Consider the following 15,258-nt stretch of genomic DNA (forward strand, 5'->3'; position numbering starts at 1 on the left):
GGGGAGGAGCGACACAGGCCTCTGTCCCTGCCTGCCCCCCCAGTCATGCTTTATGGGCAACTTGCTAGTCCTTTATAAAAAGTTAAAATTACAAAAAAAAATTGAGAGTGCTAGCAGACCTAAATGCCCAGGTAAATTGAGAGTGTGAGCAGGCCTAAATGCCTCAGGTGATTTAATTAAAACCCCCAAGACTTCTTTTTGATACTGAGGACTTCTATGAGAAGAGAATAACATAATTTCCTCTTTACCTTTATCTCAGACTAGAAGTAAGAGGGAATTAGAGGGAGGAATTAGAAACAGGCAAAATCTAGTGTGGATCAGCATGGCCATATCCTGATAAATGTTTAGACAAGAATATTGTGCCTTATAGTAAAAGGTGTGGATCTTCATTTTTCCTTGTATAATAAGTAACATGAAACAGAGAGCTATAAAATAATTTAAACAAAAAGTTACAAGACACAACAACTCCAAGGTTGCTTTAAAAAAATTGGGACTGGGATCTCTATAGTTATTTGATAGAATTTGCTTAAACTTATTTGACAGAGGTAGCGTACTTAGGTTTGGGTGAATATGGCATGATCCCCAAAGGTTGACTTTGATGGGCATGCAAGAATGGTGGTACCCTCTGTGCTGTGGTGGCAGCAACAACAGTGGGGTGTAGGGATTTTTTACCTCCCACAATGCACTCTTGTCACCGGAATTCCTGGTATCCATTGCCATAGATGGCTACAGCAGTGGCTGTAGTAGAGGTTTGGAAATCTCTAGCCCAGGGTGCAGACTTTACTAGTTATGCCTCTGGTTGGTGCATGGAACTTTGGAGGTAGTCACTCATCATGTCCTGTGTAGTAGGTTTGCCGTTACTTCACATAGGGACAACTAGAAATTTAATTGAATAGAAACAAAGAAAGTAGAATGTCCAACACTTCTAGAGCAAACTGAAGCAGGAGGACAAAGTTTCTTATACACAATCCTTCAAATTACTGTCTATCCCTGTATTTCTATTCTTGTCTCTGTTCTGCTTCCTGACTCCTCTGCATCAACAGGTTTGCCAATCTGCATTTCCTGTGTGTCTGTTTCTCTCACGATCTTCATGATATGCTCTTCTTTGTGGATCCTTATGTCTGGAATCATTACCCACTCCTCCCCTTCCAGAAAATGCAAGTCCTCAGCAGTGCATGCAGGCAATTTGGTGAATAATTGGGCAGCCAGGCAGAATGGATATGTATTTATGCAAAGAAAAAATTCTATCATGTATGTAAAAAGTGTGTACACATATTGCTGATATCCTATCATCTATCTTTTTAATTGTTCATGGTTTTTAGGTTGTAGTGTTTTAAGAGGAGAAAAAATACTTTTATATTCAGTGTCTAGCACATAGCTTAAATTATAACCATGAAAAAAGGGTCATATTATTAATATATATTCATGGGAAGAATGGAGCTGGAAAATATGAAATAGGGCTGTAGACTTCCCTTCTGAATGGAAGAAAAGAGGATTAAATCTACTTCTTTGCAAAGTTTGCTGATTACAGTTTTGATACCTTCCATTTTGGGTATGGAGTACATCTGGAAGTGTGGGCAGTATACTTAAGGATGGGCATATGGCTGAAGATCTTCCAGAATGCTTGATTTCTCTAGTTGGTTGGCATAACCAACACTTATAAAATGCTCCTTGACACTTATGCACAGAGGATATGTTGTACTTGGGATAATCATTGGTTGATCAGTATTTTGTTAGGTCTCATATGTATGTCAGGCATGAGTCTATGAGATCTTCATGTTTATGTTATGCATTTATTTCAATAAAATAGGCTTTGCATGTAATAATTCAAGAAAAATATTTTCTTTTACATGTTATATAAGGAAGAATCCTGATTCAGGAAGAAACATAACTTCTATGCCAACTGTATCCATGTTCCCTGCACCTTTCAGAAATCCTATACTGTACAGGAGGAATATTAATTCCAAACAATCTAAGTTCTTTAGGAATTCAGTACCTTGGAAACTGTACTTGTATTTGTTTTTGTGTATATCTGACTAATTTTGGAAATTTTGAAAAAATTATTAATTAGGTAGGGTAAACATAAAAGATTAATGAAATATTGGGCAACAGTGACTGATAATTAACTTATAGTACAGTATATGTTATAAAAAAGTTTGAGGGTAAGAAAGCCAGCCATTTAAACTGTGTAGGTGGCACTAATCATTCTCCAGATCCTTGCCCTGTGTCCTTACTCTGTTACTCAGCTTCTGATCAGCCGTTTGCACCTTATTGGCTGGGGACAGACATTACACATAAACTAGTTTAAATGACCAGAAACTGGTTTAAACCTGTAACAGAACCAGTTTAAAAATGGCTGAAACTGGTTTGAGATAAACCAGGTTGAATGTAGCATCAGACTTAACTGATTTGAAGTGACGGATAGCAGGGACAAGGCAGAGCTCTTCAATGAGTTTTTTTGCCTCTGTCTTTTTAAATGGGAATCTAGACGAACCCTCAACATACATCACAGACACCAACAAAGGGAACATCAGCTGACCAACGGTCAGTGCTGACACAGTAAAAAGACACGTGGAAGGATTGGACATTTTCAAATCACCAGAGCCAGAGGGACTCCACCCATGGGTAATGAAGGAATTAGTGGGGGTCATTCCTGATCCACTGGCAAGTATATATGAGCGCTCATGGTGTTCGGGTCAGGTTCTGGAGGATTGGAAGAGGGCTAACATCATCCCAATCTTTAAGAAGGGGAGGAAGGAAGACCCGGGGAACTATAGACCAGTCAGCCTTACCTCTATCCCTGGGAAAATCCTAGAAAAAATTATAAAGGAACGCATCTGTGGGAGCCTGCTGGCTAATGTGATGCAGAGGGGTAACCAACATGGGCTTTTTGCAGGCAAGTCTGGCCTGACTATAACCTAGTTTCCTTTTATGACAAGGCCACCAAAGGTTTAGATGCCAGAGTCAAGGTAGATGTTATCTATCTGGACTTCAAGAAGGCCTTTGACAAGGTATCCCATACCATCCTTATAAATAAACTGAGCGGATTTGCCCTGGATTACATGGTAGAATGGGTAGCAAATTGGCTCAAGGTTTTCACTCAGAGGGTGGTAGTAGATGGGTCAGTGTCAACCTGGAAAGATGTGGGCAGTGGAGTCCCTCAGAGTTCAGTTCTGGGGCCGGTGCTTTTCAACACCTTCATCAGTGATCTGGATGAGGGGGTGGGAAGCACCTTGTCCAAATTTGCAAACGACACAAAATTATGGGGTGCAGCTAACACCCTGGAGAGGAGGAACCAGATCCAGGCCGACATAGACAGGCTGGGGAAGTAGGTAGAGAGCAACAGGATGCAATTCAGTAAGGACAAATACAAGGTGCTGCATCTAGGGAGGAAGAACTGCCATCATACCTACAGGCTGGGAGGCAACTTTCTCAGCTTCACTGAGGCAGAAAAGATCTTGGAGTCACCGTTGACTCCAGGATGAACATGAGTCATCAATGTGATGAAGTCATTGGCAGAGCCAATTACACCTTCTCATGCATTCGTAGGTGCTTCACAAACAGGTCCAGGGAAGTGATTCTCCCCCTCTATGTGGCACTGGTCAGACTGCAGCTGAAGTATTGTGTCCAGTTCTGGATGCTGCAGTTCAAGTGGGATGCAGACAACCTGGAGAGGGTCCAAAGAAGGGCCACTCGCCTGATTAGAGGCCTGCAGGGAAGGCCCTATGAGGAACAGCTAAGGGACCTTAACCTCTTCAGCATCTCCAAGAGAAAGCTGAGAGGGGACCTTGTGGCGGCGTTCAAATTCATAAGGGGAGAGCAACATGAAGTAGGTGATGATCTGTTCACCAGGGCACCCCCTGGAATTACAAGGAACAATGACCATAAGCTACTAGAGAGAAGGTTCAGGCTGGACATTAGGAGAAAGTTCTTCACGGTCAAGGTTGCCAGAATCTGGAATGGGCTCCCAAGGGAGGTGGTGCTTGCCCCATCCTTGGGGGTCTTCAGGAGGAGACTGGACAAGCATCTGGCTGGGATCAAATGACCCCAGGGTTGGTGACTCTTTTCTTGCCTGCCAGGGGCAGGGAGTTGGACTAGATTGCCCACTGAGGTCCCTTCTGATTCTATGAATCTATAATTTGGCTCAAACCAGTTTATGCAATGTCTGTCCCAGACCCCTTGCTGGTTTAAGATAAACCAGAGACCCCCAACATTTCTGTATGCTCTCTGGGCTGGGCAGGGCTCTCCGCTCCACAACAGAGCTGGCCTCTCCCCTCTGCTCCCTGGCTGCAGGTTGGCAGAGACTTGCAGGTGCAGCAGCTCAGCTAAACAGGGATTATTCCCCCCTCCCTTTGTTTTATACAGACAGCTCAGCATTAACTAGCCGACCATATGCTGGCTACAGTCCATGCTGTGGGAGACTACCAAGGCAGACAGGCTTTTTGGAGCTAATCAACAGGTAGCTTAATGTCCTTCCTAGGAAAAGCTGTTTAAGAAGAGTGGCTTGTTCCCTGCTCCCCCTTACCACTCCCTGCTAAGCAGAAATCCCTCCCTCCCCTCTGCCTTGCCAAGTGGTGTCTGTGTATTAGCTAGCAGACCACATGCTGGCTACCATCTGTGCTGAATCAACAGGTAGAATTAACAGATAGCTGGTAATGTCCCTGTGTTATTTTCTTAATGGGGGGATAAACACGGGGTTAGGGGGTGATAAACACTATTTAATTGTTTAATTCCCTGGTGGGCTAATAAATTCCCTGCTGCATTCCCCCCTCAACTCAGTTCTGTACAAGGAAAGGGAGGGCTGCTCTAGCAGACCTCTCCCCGCCTGCCCCCACCAGTTTATAGCCTGAGCCACTGCAGACATGTTCCTGCATGTCTGTATAGTTACAAAGTGATTTAACCTAGCCAAGTTAAACTAACCTGCAAAGATTAAATCAATTCAGGGTCAGGTGTTTTGAATGTCTGTCCCTAGCCACTGAGGCTCACTGCATTATTGCTGAGACTGCCTTGTCTCTGCTAATAGCCTTGTAATTGTCAGGACCTCATCAGTGTCAAGGCTGTTAGAACACATTACTCACTGTGGTTGATTTTGACTGAAAGGATTTATTGCCCTAGGCTTCATGTCAGGCAGTTTTCTGATTACCAAACGTGTCCACAATATGTAGTATGAACTGTAACAAAGTAATCAAGCACTATATGTATAATGTGTTTTAATAAGTGTATACACCTCTTCCCGCACCCTGAGAGAGAATTAAAATGCAATTGTGCTGTTTTCACTTCTTTGTATCTTTATGTTTTTATTTTTCTTATTTATTTATTTTACAGAAATAAGGAATGGAAATTTGAAAGCCATTTTAGGGCTGTTTTTTAGTTTGTCTCGCTACAAACAGCAGCAACATCATCAGCAACAATACTACCAGTCTTTGGTAGAGCTACAACAGCAAGTCTCTCATTCTTCACCTCCAGGTGAAATCAGCCAGTTGAAAACACAGCAAGATATGCAGTCCAGGTAGGTCATTTTTCTATGTGTCTAGTTCAAATGAGGTCATAAACTACTCTGTTTTGATGCAAATATTTAGAGGTCTCAAAGAGCCTTCTGCTGCTATATCTAACTACTTCTAGCATTTTGTTAGCTACTACTTTGATATGTTTTTTGCAAATAGTAGATATTTTAAGTACATTGGTGTGTTACAGTCTTTATTCAGTGGGAGCAGAGTTTGGGTAAATATTTGAAATTTTGAACGATACTTTGTGCACTTTTATTTTCACCTTCTGCATATGTTCTAGTAATTCACTTTACTGCTCGGGTATTATCAGAAATAGTATATTATAAATAGTGATTAGAAAATAAACCTGGGGGAAAAATAATTTAATTTGTACAAAAGTGTATGGCATCAGCATTCTCTACTCTGAAGAAAGAAACAATGTGAATCAAAAACAGCTTTCACCCCTTAACTTTAACATCCTGACTAGTTATAATGAACCTCATTCACATGCCCAGTCCCACATCTGAAGTGAGTAATTTCAAATAATAAAGATATAACAAACTATGGGAAGATACTTCACAATAAATAAACTCTTTCCAGTCTCCCCCATTGTTTCCCATGAATTATTCACTCCAATTGGAGTTGTTTAAAAAAAAGGTGTAAAGAGCCTGGCCTGAAGGTTTTTCACACTATTTTCCTTAAGTGTTTGGTTTAAGTGTTAACTGTTGAAATGTATTGAATTCATAGTGGATTTTTTGAGCTCTTGCAGACTATTGGTTTCACAGTGAAGCAAAATAAAAGGTTATGAAAACTATGGGCCATGATAGAAGAACTAGTTGTAAAACACAAATCTCTCTCTTATTTGAAATGACATTAACAATACTGACTTTATTAGGAAAAAATAAATGGAAATACAGTCAATAAAAAGACGTGTATATGCACTTGTATAGCTGCATTTGAACTTCAGTTATTAGGGCAAAGCTTTATTTATATTTATAGTTTATTTTATGGGAGATTTTTTGGTTTTTTAACAAAATACCTGCTTAATTTATGAAAACAAGCATGTTAATATGTTTATTCAACAATTTATATGAGCAGAATAATATTGGAATCCACTAAGATGACCACCCATCCTTAATCGGGTGGGACAATCACAGCATGAGGACATTAAGTCCCAGTCCAAGGATGCATGACTCTGGGACAGCAGTTAGTCCCGGATTCACAATATTGTGCAGGGTTCAGGAAATGGTATATTTCCCCTTGCAGGCTGGCAGTGTTCCAGCCTGCAAGGAGCTGCTTGGGGCTGCTAGGAGCAGGATGCAGGGGGTGCCATATGCATGTGCATGCCTGCACACTTGCACATAGCCAGGAGTGCAGCCAGGCAGTATGGAGACCAGCTTCCTGCAGGTAAGTCTATGTGGGGAAGGGGGCATTAAGGAATGGTGGGAGGGCAGATTAAGGCCCCCACAGTGAGGAGGGAGTGGGGCAGGGGATGGGCCTGGGGGCACTGCTCAGCCAGGGTGGTGCATGGGGCTAGGGCCTGGGGTGTGAAGCAGGATGGAGCTAGGGAGTGCAGGGGGTGTGTGGTTCCCCACTTCTGTGTGCACCCCCCAGAGGGTATGGGGGGTGCACCCCCCCAGATTTGTGGGCAGGGTGGGGGCGGATGCAGGCCACTGCAACCTCAAGGCTCCACCCCTGCTGCCCTCCCTCTGGGGGCCCTGTGCTGGCCATGCCACCATGGCAAAGCAACCCTGCCCACCTGGAAGCAGTGGGAATAGCAGTGGCATGGAGTTGTGTCCCCCATTGCTGCTGGGTGGACAGTGGGTGCGCAACCATCATGAGCTCCCAGGGGAAAGGCAACAGGGCAGGGAACCCTGAGCCTGCAGTGAGCAGCAAGCATCTGCTTCTGCCCTGCTCAGATCAGCTCTGCTCCGAGTGCTTCACCACTGGGGGGGAGGGGGAGGGGGAGGGGGAGGGGGAGTGGAGAGGGCATATGGCCTGCCTTTCCATTTTGAAAAGGTGGTCACCCTTGAATCCACTAAAAAGGATTTTGATGCTTGTTTTTGTTGACATTTTAAACTTGTTAAACTTTTGTTCCATTTGCATCACTGCTTAGAATAAATGTATTTCTTCCCCTGTTGAGTAAATGTTTTCAATTTCAGGCCAATGGAAATCTTCACCTTAACACTCTAAATGTTGTTATAAAAAAAATGAAAGTAGTGCTTGTGGTATAACTATTGTATCTTATTTATTATGATAAAAAAATTCAGGTATATGATTGGTTAGACCTGCTTTAGGTATCACAGTGTCAAAATCATTGTTGTTTTTTTTTCTGTTGCCTTCCTTTGAAAATTAAACTTTAGTTTGGAGCTTTAAAAAAAACCTCAAAACCTTAGTATAAACACAGAAAATTACAAGCCTCACCCTGAAAGAAGCTGCGTTACCTCAGCTCCCACAGAAATATGCAAACAGATATTTAAAAAAGAAGACTTTTAAAATTTCTGTTTCACCTTTTATTGTGACCGAGGTTCCTCATGTGGTCAACTGTAGTCAAAGTTCTAATGCAGGAGTGCTCAACTCCTGATCTGTGGACCCCTGGAATCCAGCCTCCAGGACTCCTAGTTTGGGAAACTTGGCAGTAAGGAGTGGTCTCAATTAACATTGCTACCCATCCCCCACTACCAAATTTCTAAGCCCCATGTGGCTATATCAGGCAGGGTTGGGCCATTGTCATGTAGCTTATTGGGGTTAGGCCATTGTTGCATTGCCACATTGGGCCTGGTTTATTGCTTCATGGCTGGATCAGGCCCTGGCTACACTGTGTCACATACCAGATCTGGCTCATGGACAGACCTACATCCTCCCATATGGCCTGCAGGGCAAAGAGATTGGGCACTACAGCTCTAATTCATAGGAAATATATAGTCAGTTAAATGAAAATAATCTTAGTTTTTCAGTTCATTTTACACCTTATTTAAAATAACAGGACTTGAAGATTTTCTTCAAAAATAGATGCCAAGAATAGAAGGAAAGATTTAATCTCTCCTTCACTTCACTATAACTTTGCCTAGTAGTGACTAGTTGTGACTGATTTAGAGATGTATAAGGAAAACAATGGAATTTAATAAGGATCTGAAAGACAGTTATTGCATAATGTTCTTTCAGGTCTTTTCTCTTAAGAAAAGCAGACAAAAGAAGAGTTAATTTAGAAAACGTTTTGTTTTCAGTGGTAGCCTTCCAGGATCTCATAGTCATTTGACCCATTTGGCTCCCTGCAGTCTCCTCTTGATTAATGCAGTCTGAAAAGCCTGATTTTATTCCCTGGAGTATTCAATATTTGCCTGGATCCTGCATAGCCACCATTATCAGCTAAAGATCTACTTCCTACTGGAGCCTAGAAAAATAAAATAAAAAATAGCTTAGGGGAAGCAGGAAGGATGTAAAGTCGTACCTGAGTTGAATCCTGGTTATTTTCTACAAGTTTCTGTATACAAATTAAATTCTTCACTTCAGGTTAATATAAAAAAGTAGTTCAGTTTTTGTGTAGTTAGAAGGTCTCTTACATTGGTACAGACGTACAAAAAGCCTAAGGCTGAATTGATTCAATCTTTGAAGGTTAGTCTAAACTGCACAGATTAAATTGAAACACAAGTGAACAGATATTTACCTTTCATTCAGGAAATACAGCCATGTGGGCTATGTATTTACTTCCTCTTCCTGCTGCCCCCAAGGTCTATGGGATTTGTGGTCCAAAATTATAGTAGCAGGACTCTGCAGGGTTGCTTATCACTTCCTCTTCCTGCTTCCATGTACCTCTGGGATTTGTAGTCCACAGTCACAACCAGCAGTAAGTTTGCATGGGGGAAGGGGTTTTTAACCCCCTTCCCTGGCCCCAAACACCAGCTGGGGTTTGCCTGGGGGGGCAGTCTGTTTCCCTGCCACCCACTCGCAGACTAGGCTGCATCCCCGGCTGGGTTTGCCCCGCCCACCTCTTTGTCAGTGAGCCCTCACTGCTCCAGCTAGAGAGTAGAGGAGTGGGGCCAGACCTGCTCTCTGGAGCACACAGCATAGCTCAGCCTGGGGCTGGAGAGCATGCTGGGATGCTGGAGGACTGTAATTTAACTTGAACCAGGAAGGGGTCTGGGACAGAAGTTTCATAAACAAGTGTCTTCCATGGCCAGAGGCCAAGCTGCTGGTGGGCCAAGCAGCCCCTGAGTTGTGGGGGGCCAAGCAGCCCCTGAGTTGTGGGGGGCCCTGGTTCTTCCCTCCATGGTGGTGGCATCTCCTGGGACTGCCCATGTGGGCTGCAAGTGGGCCAGATGCTGCCCAAACTCAGGCTCAGGGAACAGTTGGATCAGGCTGGTGCTGGCTCCGAGCTGAAGCAGTGCTTGCCTGGGCAGCCCTAGGGTGGGGCACCGCTGCTATGGAGGGACGGACGGGGGCCCCCCTGCAGCTCAGAGCCTGCCAGCAGCTCACCCACCAGCCATGGGAGAGTTAGGCAGGTTCTGCAAAAAACAACAACAACAAAAAAAACAAAACAAAACAACAAAACAACAACAACAAAAGGATCAAGTCTTTTACTGCTTTTTTTTTCTGATGGAGCCTACCTGTGCTACCTGCTAGTAGGCTGAGCAGCTCTTGAGCTGTGGGGGCCCTGGTCCTTCACTTCATGGCAGCAGCACCCCCCCAGGCCTACTCATGGGGGTGCTAATGGGCCGGGGCTGTCACAGCTTAGAGGAGGCACCCCACTGGATCCAACTCTTCCTGAAGTTCACCCATTGGAAGCCTGCTGGATGCTGCTTCCTGGGCAGGCTTGGGGAAGAGTTGGATCTGGTGGAGTGCTGCCTCTGAGCTTGGGCAGCCCCTGACCCACTAGTACTCCACCTGGGAGGCCCCGGGGGATGCAGCTTCTGTGGAGGCAAGGACTGGGACCTCCCACAGCTCAGGGGCCATTCGGCCCATCGGCGGCTCACCTCCTGGGTATGAGAGATGTGGGCAGGCTTTGCCAAAAAGAAAAAAGATTAAAAAAAGATAGGGCCCCTTGCCACTTCTGCCATCAGCTCACCTCTCCCAGGGTGGGGGCGAGCTGTCAAAAGGCTGCAATGTTACAAATAGCTATATTGCAAACTAAACTACATGCGGATGTGGTTTAGTTTGGAATGTAACAAACGCATTTAAATTGCAACAACCCCCCGCCCATACAGTGTGACTTGATAAAAATTGCCCATTTTTGCAGTTTAATTATGTGTAGAAGTGCCTTCTGGCTCTAATCATGGCACACAAAGGAGCATGAGCTCGTGCAGAGTAGCCACAGAGAACTTAGCTGTTAAATTCCAGTGAGAATCTCCTGATCATGTGCAAACCACAGTTGTTCAAAGTTTTATAATACAGGTGGATTTTCACAAGGGAGGCAAAAAGGTTTCATTCTGGCAAAAAGGTCTAGTCCTCTAATGAAGCTAGTGAAGAGACTCCTACTGATTTCAGTAGGATCGGACTGTGACAGTTTTGCATTCTTGTTCACCCAAAACTTTAATTCACTGCGAGCTTGGAGTGTACAAGCAGAAGCCTGGGCTCAGGGGTTGGGTGTTGCTGGGCAGGTGGGAATTTTCATGTTCCTGCTTGTAACTCACGTGTTTACATTGTTCTGACTGATCTCTTTTAAAAAAGATACTTGAAACTCATCCGATGGTTGATGATAATTGGTCCATGAAATTTAAAATGTAAAATCACTTTGCCCTGTTAATTTTTTCATGTTATCAGGTGTAATTATTATACTCTAATAATCTATTACTGGTCAACTAGTTCAGTTCCTTTTTATTGCTAATCCTAATTGAGATGCTTCTTATATTGTTATAAGATTTCTGGCTATTATTTGATCATTTCTTGTTTAACCTACTTTTTATTTGCTTAAGAGTTCCATCTTTAGGAGATATTTAATACTCTAAAACAATCTATCAGTTAGAAAAATTGCATCTTATTTGTGGCAAGAGAATGGCCATATTTAAAATATTTTTTTCTTCTACGGCAAATGTAATACATGTTTCTTTAAATTCATTTGGTCCATCGGTCCTTTTTCACACTGGGAAAAATTCCCATTATTTTCCGGTAAGAGGTACAAGACCAGCCCCAAATGTGACAGAAGCAGGATAACCAATTTGATAGTGCATATTTGAATGGCACGTTTATCTTTATTCTGTGGGATATCTCTTATATCATGATGTATATAACCTTTCACATGCATTATAATTGTATCTCTCTGTGTATGGGGGTTGAACTGGTAGAAAGACATACTTACATGCTCCTTCTCTTAAATCTGTTTTGTTTAAAGAACAATGTATAGTACTAACTTGAGACTAATGTGACACTGTGATTATTGAGAAATATATATTCCACCTTTTAAATGCATTTTATATGTGTGGATGTGTCTGCATGTGCGTGTGTTTGTGTGTGTGTAACAATAAAATGTATACACTAGAAAAGTGATCAGCTTCTATAGACTTTTCTTTAAAGTTGATATAAGCACTAAATTTCATTTAGTAACTTTAAGATTTAAACATACATTTTTGTATTATATAAATTAATAATGTTTCTTTCTTTGGCTGGGATTATGCTCCTTTTTTAGTGGGGTAGGGTCCGGTAATACTTTTTCTCCCCTATACACCTAAACCACTCATTTGATAGTACTCAGAGTACTTGAGCATTGCTATACATGTGCATTTTGATTATAATATACCTCATGCTGGAGCATACAACATAATTTAGTTTAAAAAATAGATTGCTGTTGAATTAATTTATTTTAAAAAATTAATCTGTGGACAGTGTTTGGAGAAGAAGCATTTTAAGTCAAGTCATTGCAATAGTGCTAAGACATTTTTGTATGAACTTCAATATGACAGAGCACATGATCCTCCTGAAACAGTAGAGAAAGTTTTAGGATGAAATGTTGAAATCAGTAGAAATTTTACCATGAAACAATTGGCCATTTCACTGAAGAGAGAGTCTCAGTCTTTAAAAGCTAAGCCTAGTCCAGTGTTGGGAGTATTTGGACCTTGGGTTACAGAATTCTATACATTTCAAGTTTACAGAGGCAGTGTCTCAGGCTGCTGATGGAGGGAGACAATGTACAGAAGATGATGTGTCATTATTCAAAAAAATTAATTAATAGACAAATATCAAATATAGTCCCTCAATATAAAGTCTTAACATAATTTATGCAGCTAATTAATGAGAAGCTATGTGATAGATAATAAAAGCTAACTCAGTGGACTGCGTGGCCCTAGAGGAGTTTTTTGACCACTTTCATTCCCAAAGTTTCCTTTATTTCTGCATGACTAATCATTCAGTTGGGAATATCCAGTGATGCAGAATCTTAGCTGGCCTCTCATGATTTTCTTATGATTTTGCTGCTGCTTTAAAATTTAGGGAAAAAAAATCACAGTGCTGGTGGCCTTATTAATATCTGTCAGTACAGATACATGACAAGAATGATTACATGATACTTTTGCTAGTGGATTCCATTATCACAGCAATACACTTAAACTTGCTATAGTAATGATCTTTCAACCACCCAGATACTAAGAGAAAACACATGTGGATGAAAGCAAAAGTTCTTTCTCATTTATGGATTAGTAACTGATTTCAGTGGGCTGTCAGCAAAATTTCAAAGAAGGGACAAACTATTTTATCACATACAGGAATGATGTGCACAGCTTGAGATCCAGATGGATTTTGTTAACTCATTATATTAAAGGAGCTCTCTGTTTTTTTTAGAATCATAAAAAAAGTTAGGTAGCTGATTTTTAAAGGCAGATGATATATGGTCAATGCAGTGAGCTAGTTGCTTCTTCCTCAGAAGTACTAAGGAAAGAATGTTGGTCTAATAAAAGGTATCATTTTGGAACCAAGAGTTCTAGTTCTTTGTAAGGAAAGAATTTTGGACTCTCAGCTAGTTATACTGTGTTAAGTACAAGCATGATAGTACAGTGGTTAGGATTATAAATGTAAACAGACCCAAGCCAGAACATGGAAATTAATATTATTTCACTCTCAGTTATACCAGACTATATTCAGAGCAAAGCACATGATTTCAGTATTCTCATAGGGTTAGACTATAATTTTAACCATAGAAGGAATTGTGACTCAGAGAGTAATTGATGTCCACCAGTCCTCCAAACACATTCTCTGGATGCTGAAATGGCAGGGACAGACTTGAGGGTCTTCTCTCTGTCTGCCCCCAGCCTAGCCACGTCATCATGGGGGAGAATCAGTGGTGTTGCTCCTGCTTTCCCCACACAGGCAGACTCTCTATTCAAGCAGAGCCAAGTAGGAGAATAAAGTAGGACCTTATTCCTTCCTTGTCCTCTATAACCCTGACCAAGGATTGTCATGATCTAATCCAAAGTAACTGTAATTAATCCATGGTGCATTTATTTAAATCTGCTTTGAAATTAATAAGGAATATAGCAGATTGGTTAATATAAAGAGTACCCCACGAGCATATCATGCCAGTTCACCAGGATCTGCACTTGAACTTTTAGATGTTGTTTATTATTCATGAAACTATTATTAGTTTGAGATCTTCCACCTTGAGTGCTTAAAGTCTCTCCTTGTTCCACATTGCTGCATTTGGGATTAATGAAGGCACTTGAGGTGGATGGAACTTCTGGGGAGACTCTCTGGAAGGGCTCCCTTAATTTGGGATTCACTTCTCCTGGTCTAGGAAAACCTAGATGTTTATGGTTTCCAGGCATACTGGAAAGGCCAGTAGATTTATTTCAGCATTTAAGGATGATTGAAATGACTGACAGTAGGATTTGTATGGAAGATATGTGGGTTAGGAGGCTATTTTTAGAGAGAAGAAGAAAAGTGCTGGTGTTTTGGCTTTATAATCTTTATGCTATTTATTAATTGATGGTGAGGATGTCTAGCATTAAGCCAAGCCTTAAGGTATGTTGACAGATCAATATCATCAGCCCTGCCTGCAGTTTGCCTTGCTTACTTCAGCTTTAGTTGGGTCACATTTTCATTACAAGATCATTAATTTTTAAAAAGATCTACCTGGTCCTTAAATGGGCTCTGAACATGCTATGTTAGTTTTGTAGGAATACCCATTAGTGTGCCTCGTAACTCAGCAACTGGATCTGAACAAAAGGGAGAACTTAGGACTAATTTTTCTGGTTGTGATAAACATTTAGAGTACCATCTGTTTTCTTTAAAAGAAATAAAATTATGTAGTTGTTAGATTTAACCTTTTAAAAAATATTTCCTTTATCTTTACAGAACAAGTACAGCACTGCAGCAGCAACAGATACTTCCCCATACACCTCCCTGCCATAACATAGCCACATAACTTTCATCTAGGGCTGTGCAAAATTTCTCTGGCTGTTTCGTTTTGATGCTGTTTTTACTCATTTTGAGCTCAAAACAGCAAAATTGAAACGAAATAAAGGGCTTTGAAAAAGCCTGAAACAAAACGAGGGCAGTTTAAATGTTTTGAAATGTTTTGAGTTTTGAAGCTGAAGCTGGGCTTGCCTGCAGGGAAGCAGAAAGTAAGGAGAGGGAGGAGGAGAAGGGGGGACGGACTGCTCTCATATTGACTGTGTAGCTGTCCAGTGACTGTGATCCTTCCCTGAGGCCCCTTCCAGTCCCTATGCTCTGTGGGAGGGATGGAAAAACAGCATAAAAGGCAGCATTGTTTTAACTGCCTTGTTTTCTGCCTTGGGGTCTGACAGTTACTGAGCTATCTTCCAGCAGCTCAGGAGAGTTAGACAGC

The 15,258-nt window shown here is 41.9% G+C and overlaps 1 protein-coding gene across 4 annotated transcripts in view; it reads left to right on the forward strand.

Annotated features, from left to right (window-relative positions):
- NAV3 (neuron navigator 3) overlaps positions 1-15,258 on the forward strand; it is an 878,534-nt gene that overhangs the window by 650,698 nt on the left and 212,578 nt on the right. For all 4 annotated transcript variants that reach the window (XM_059726114.1, XM_059726111.1, XM_059726112.1 and 1 more), the window contains one exon: positions 5,326-5,509. In XM_059726114.1, coding sequence (XP_059582097.1) covers positions 5,326-5,509 — 184 coding nt within the window. The remainder of the gene's footprint in view (positions 1-5,325; positions 5,510-15,258) is intronic.

Source organism: Alligator mississippiensis, chromosome 4 (assembly GCF_030867095.1).
Source record: "Alligator mississippiensis isolate rAllMis1 chromosome 4, rAllMis1, whole genome shotgun sequence".
In the NCBI taxonomy this organism is placed as follows: Eukaryota; Metazoa; Chordata; order Crocodylia; family Alligatoridae; genus Alligator; species Alligator mississippiensis.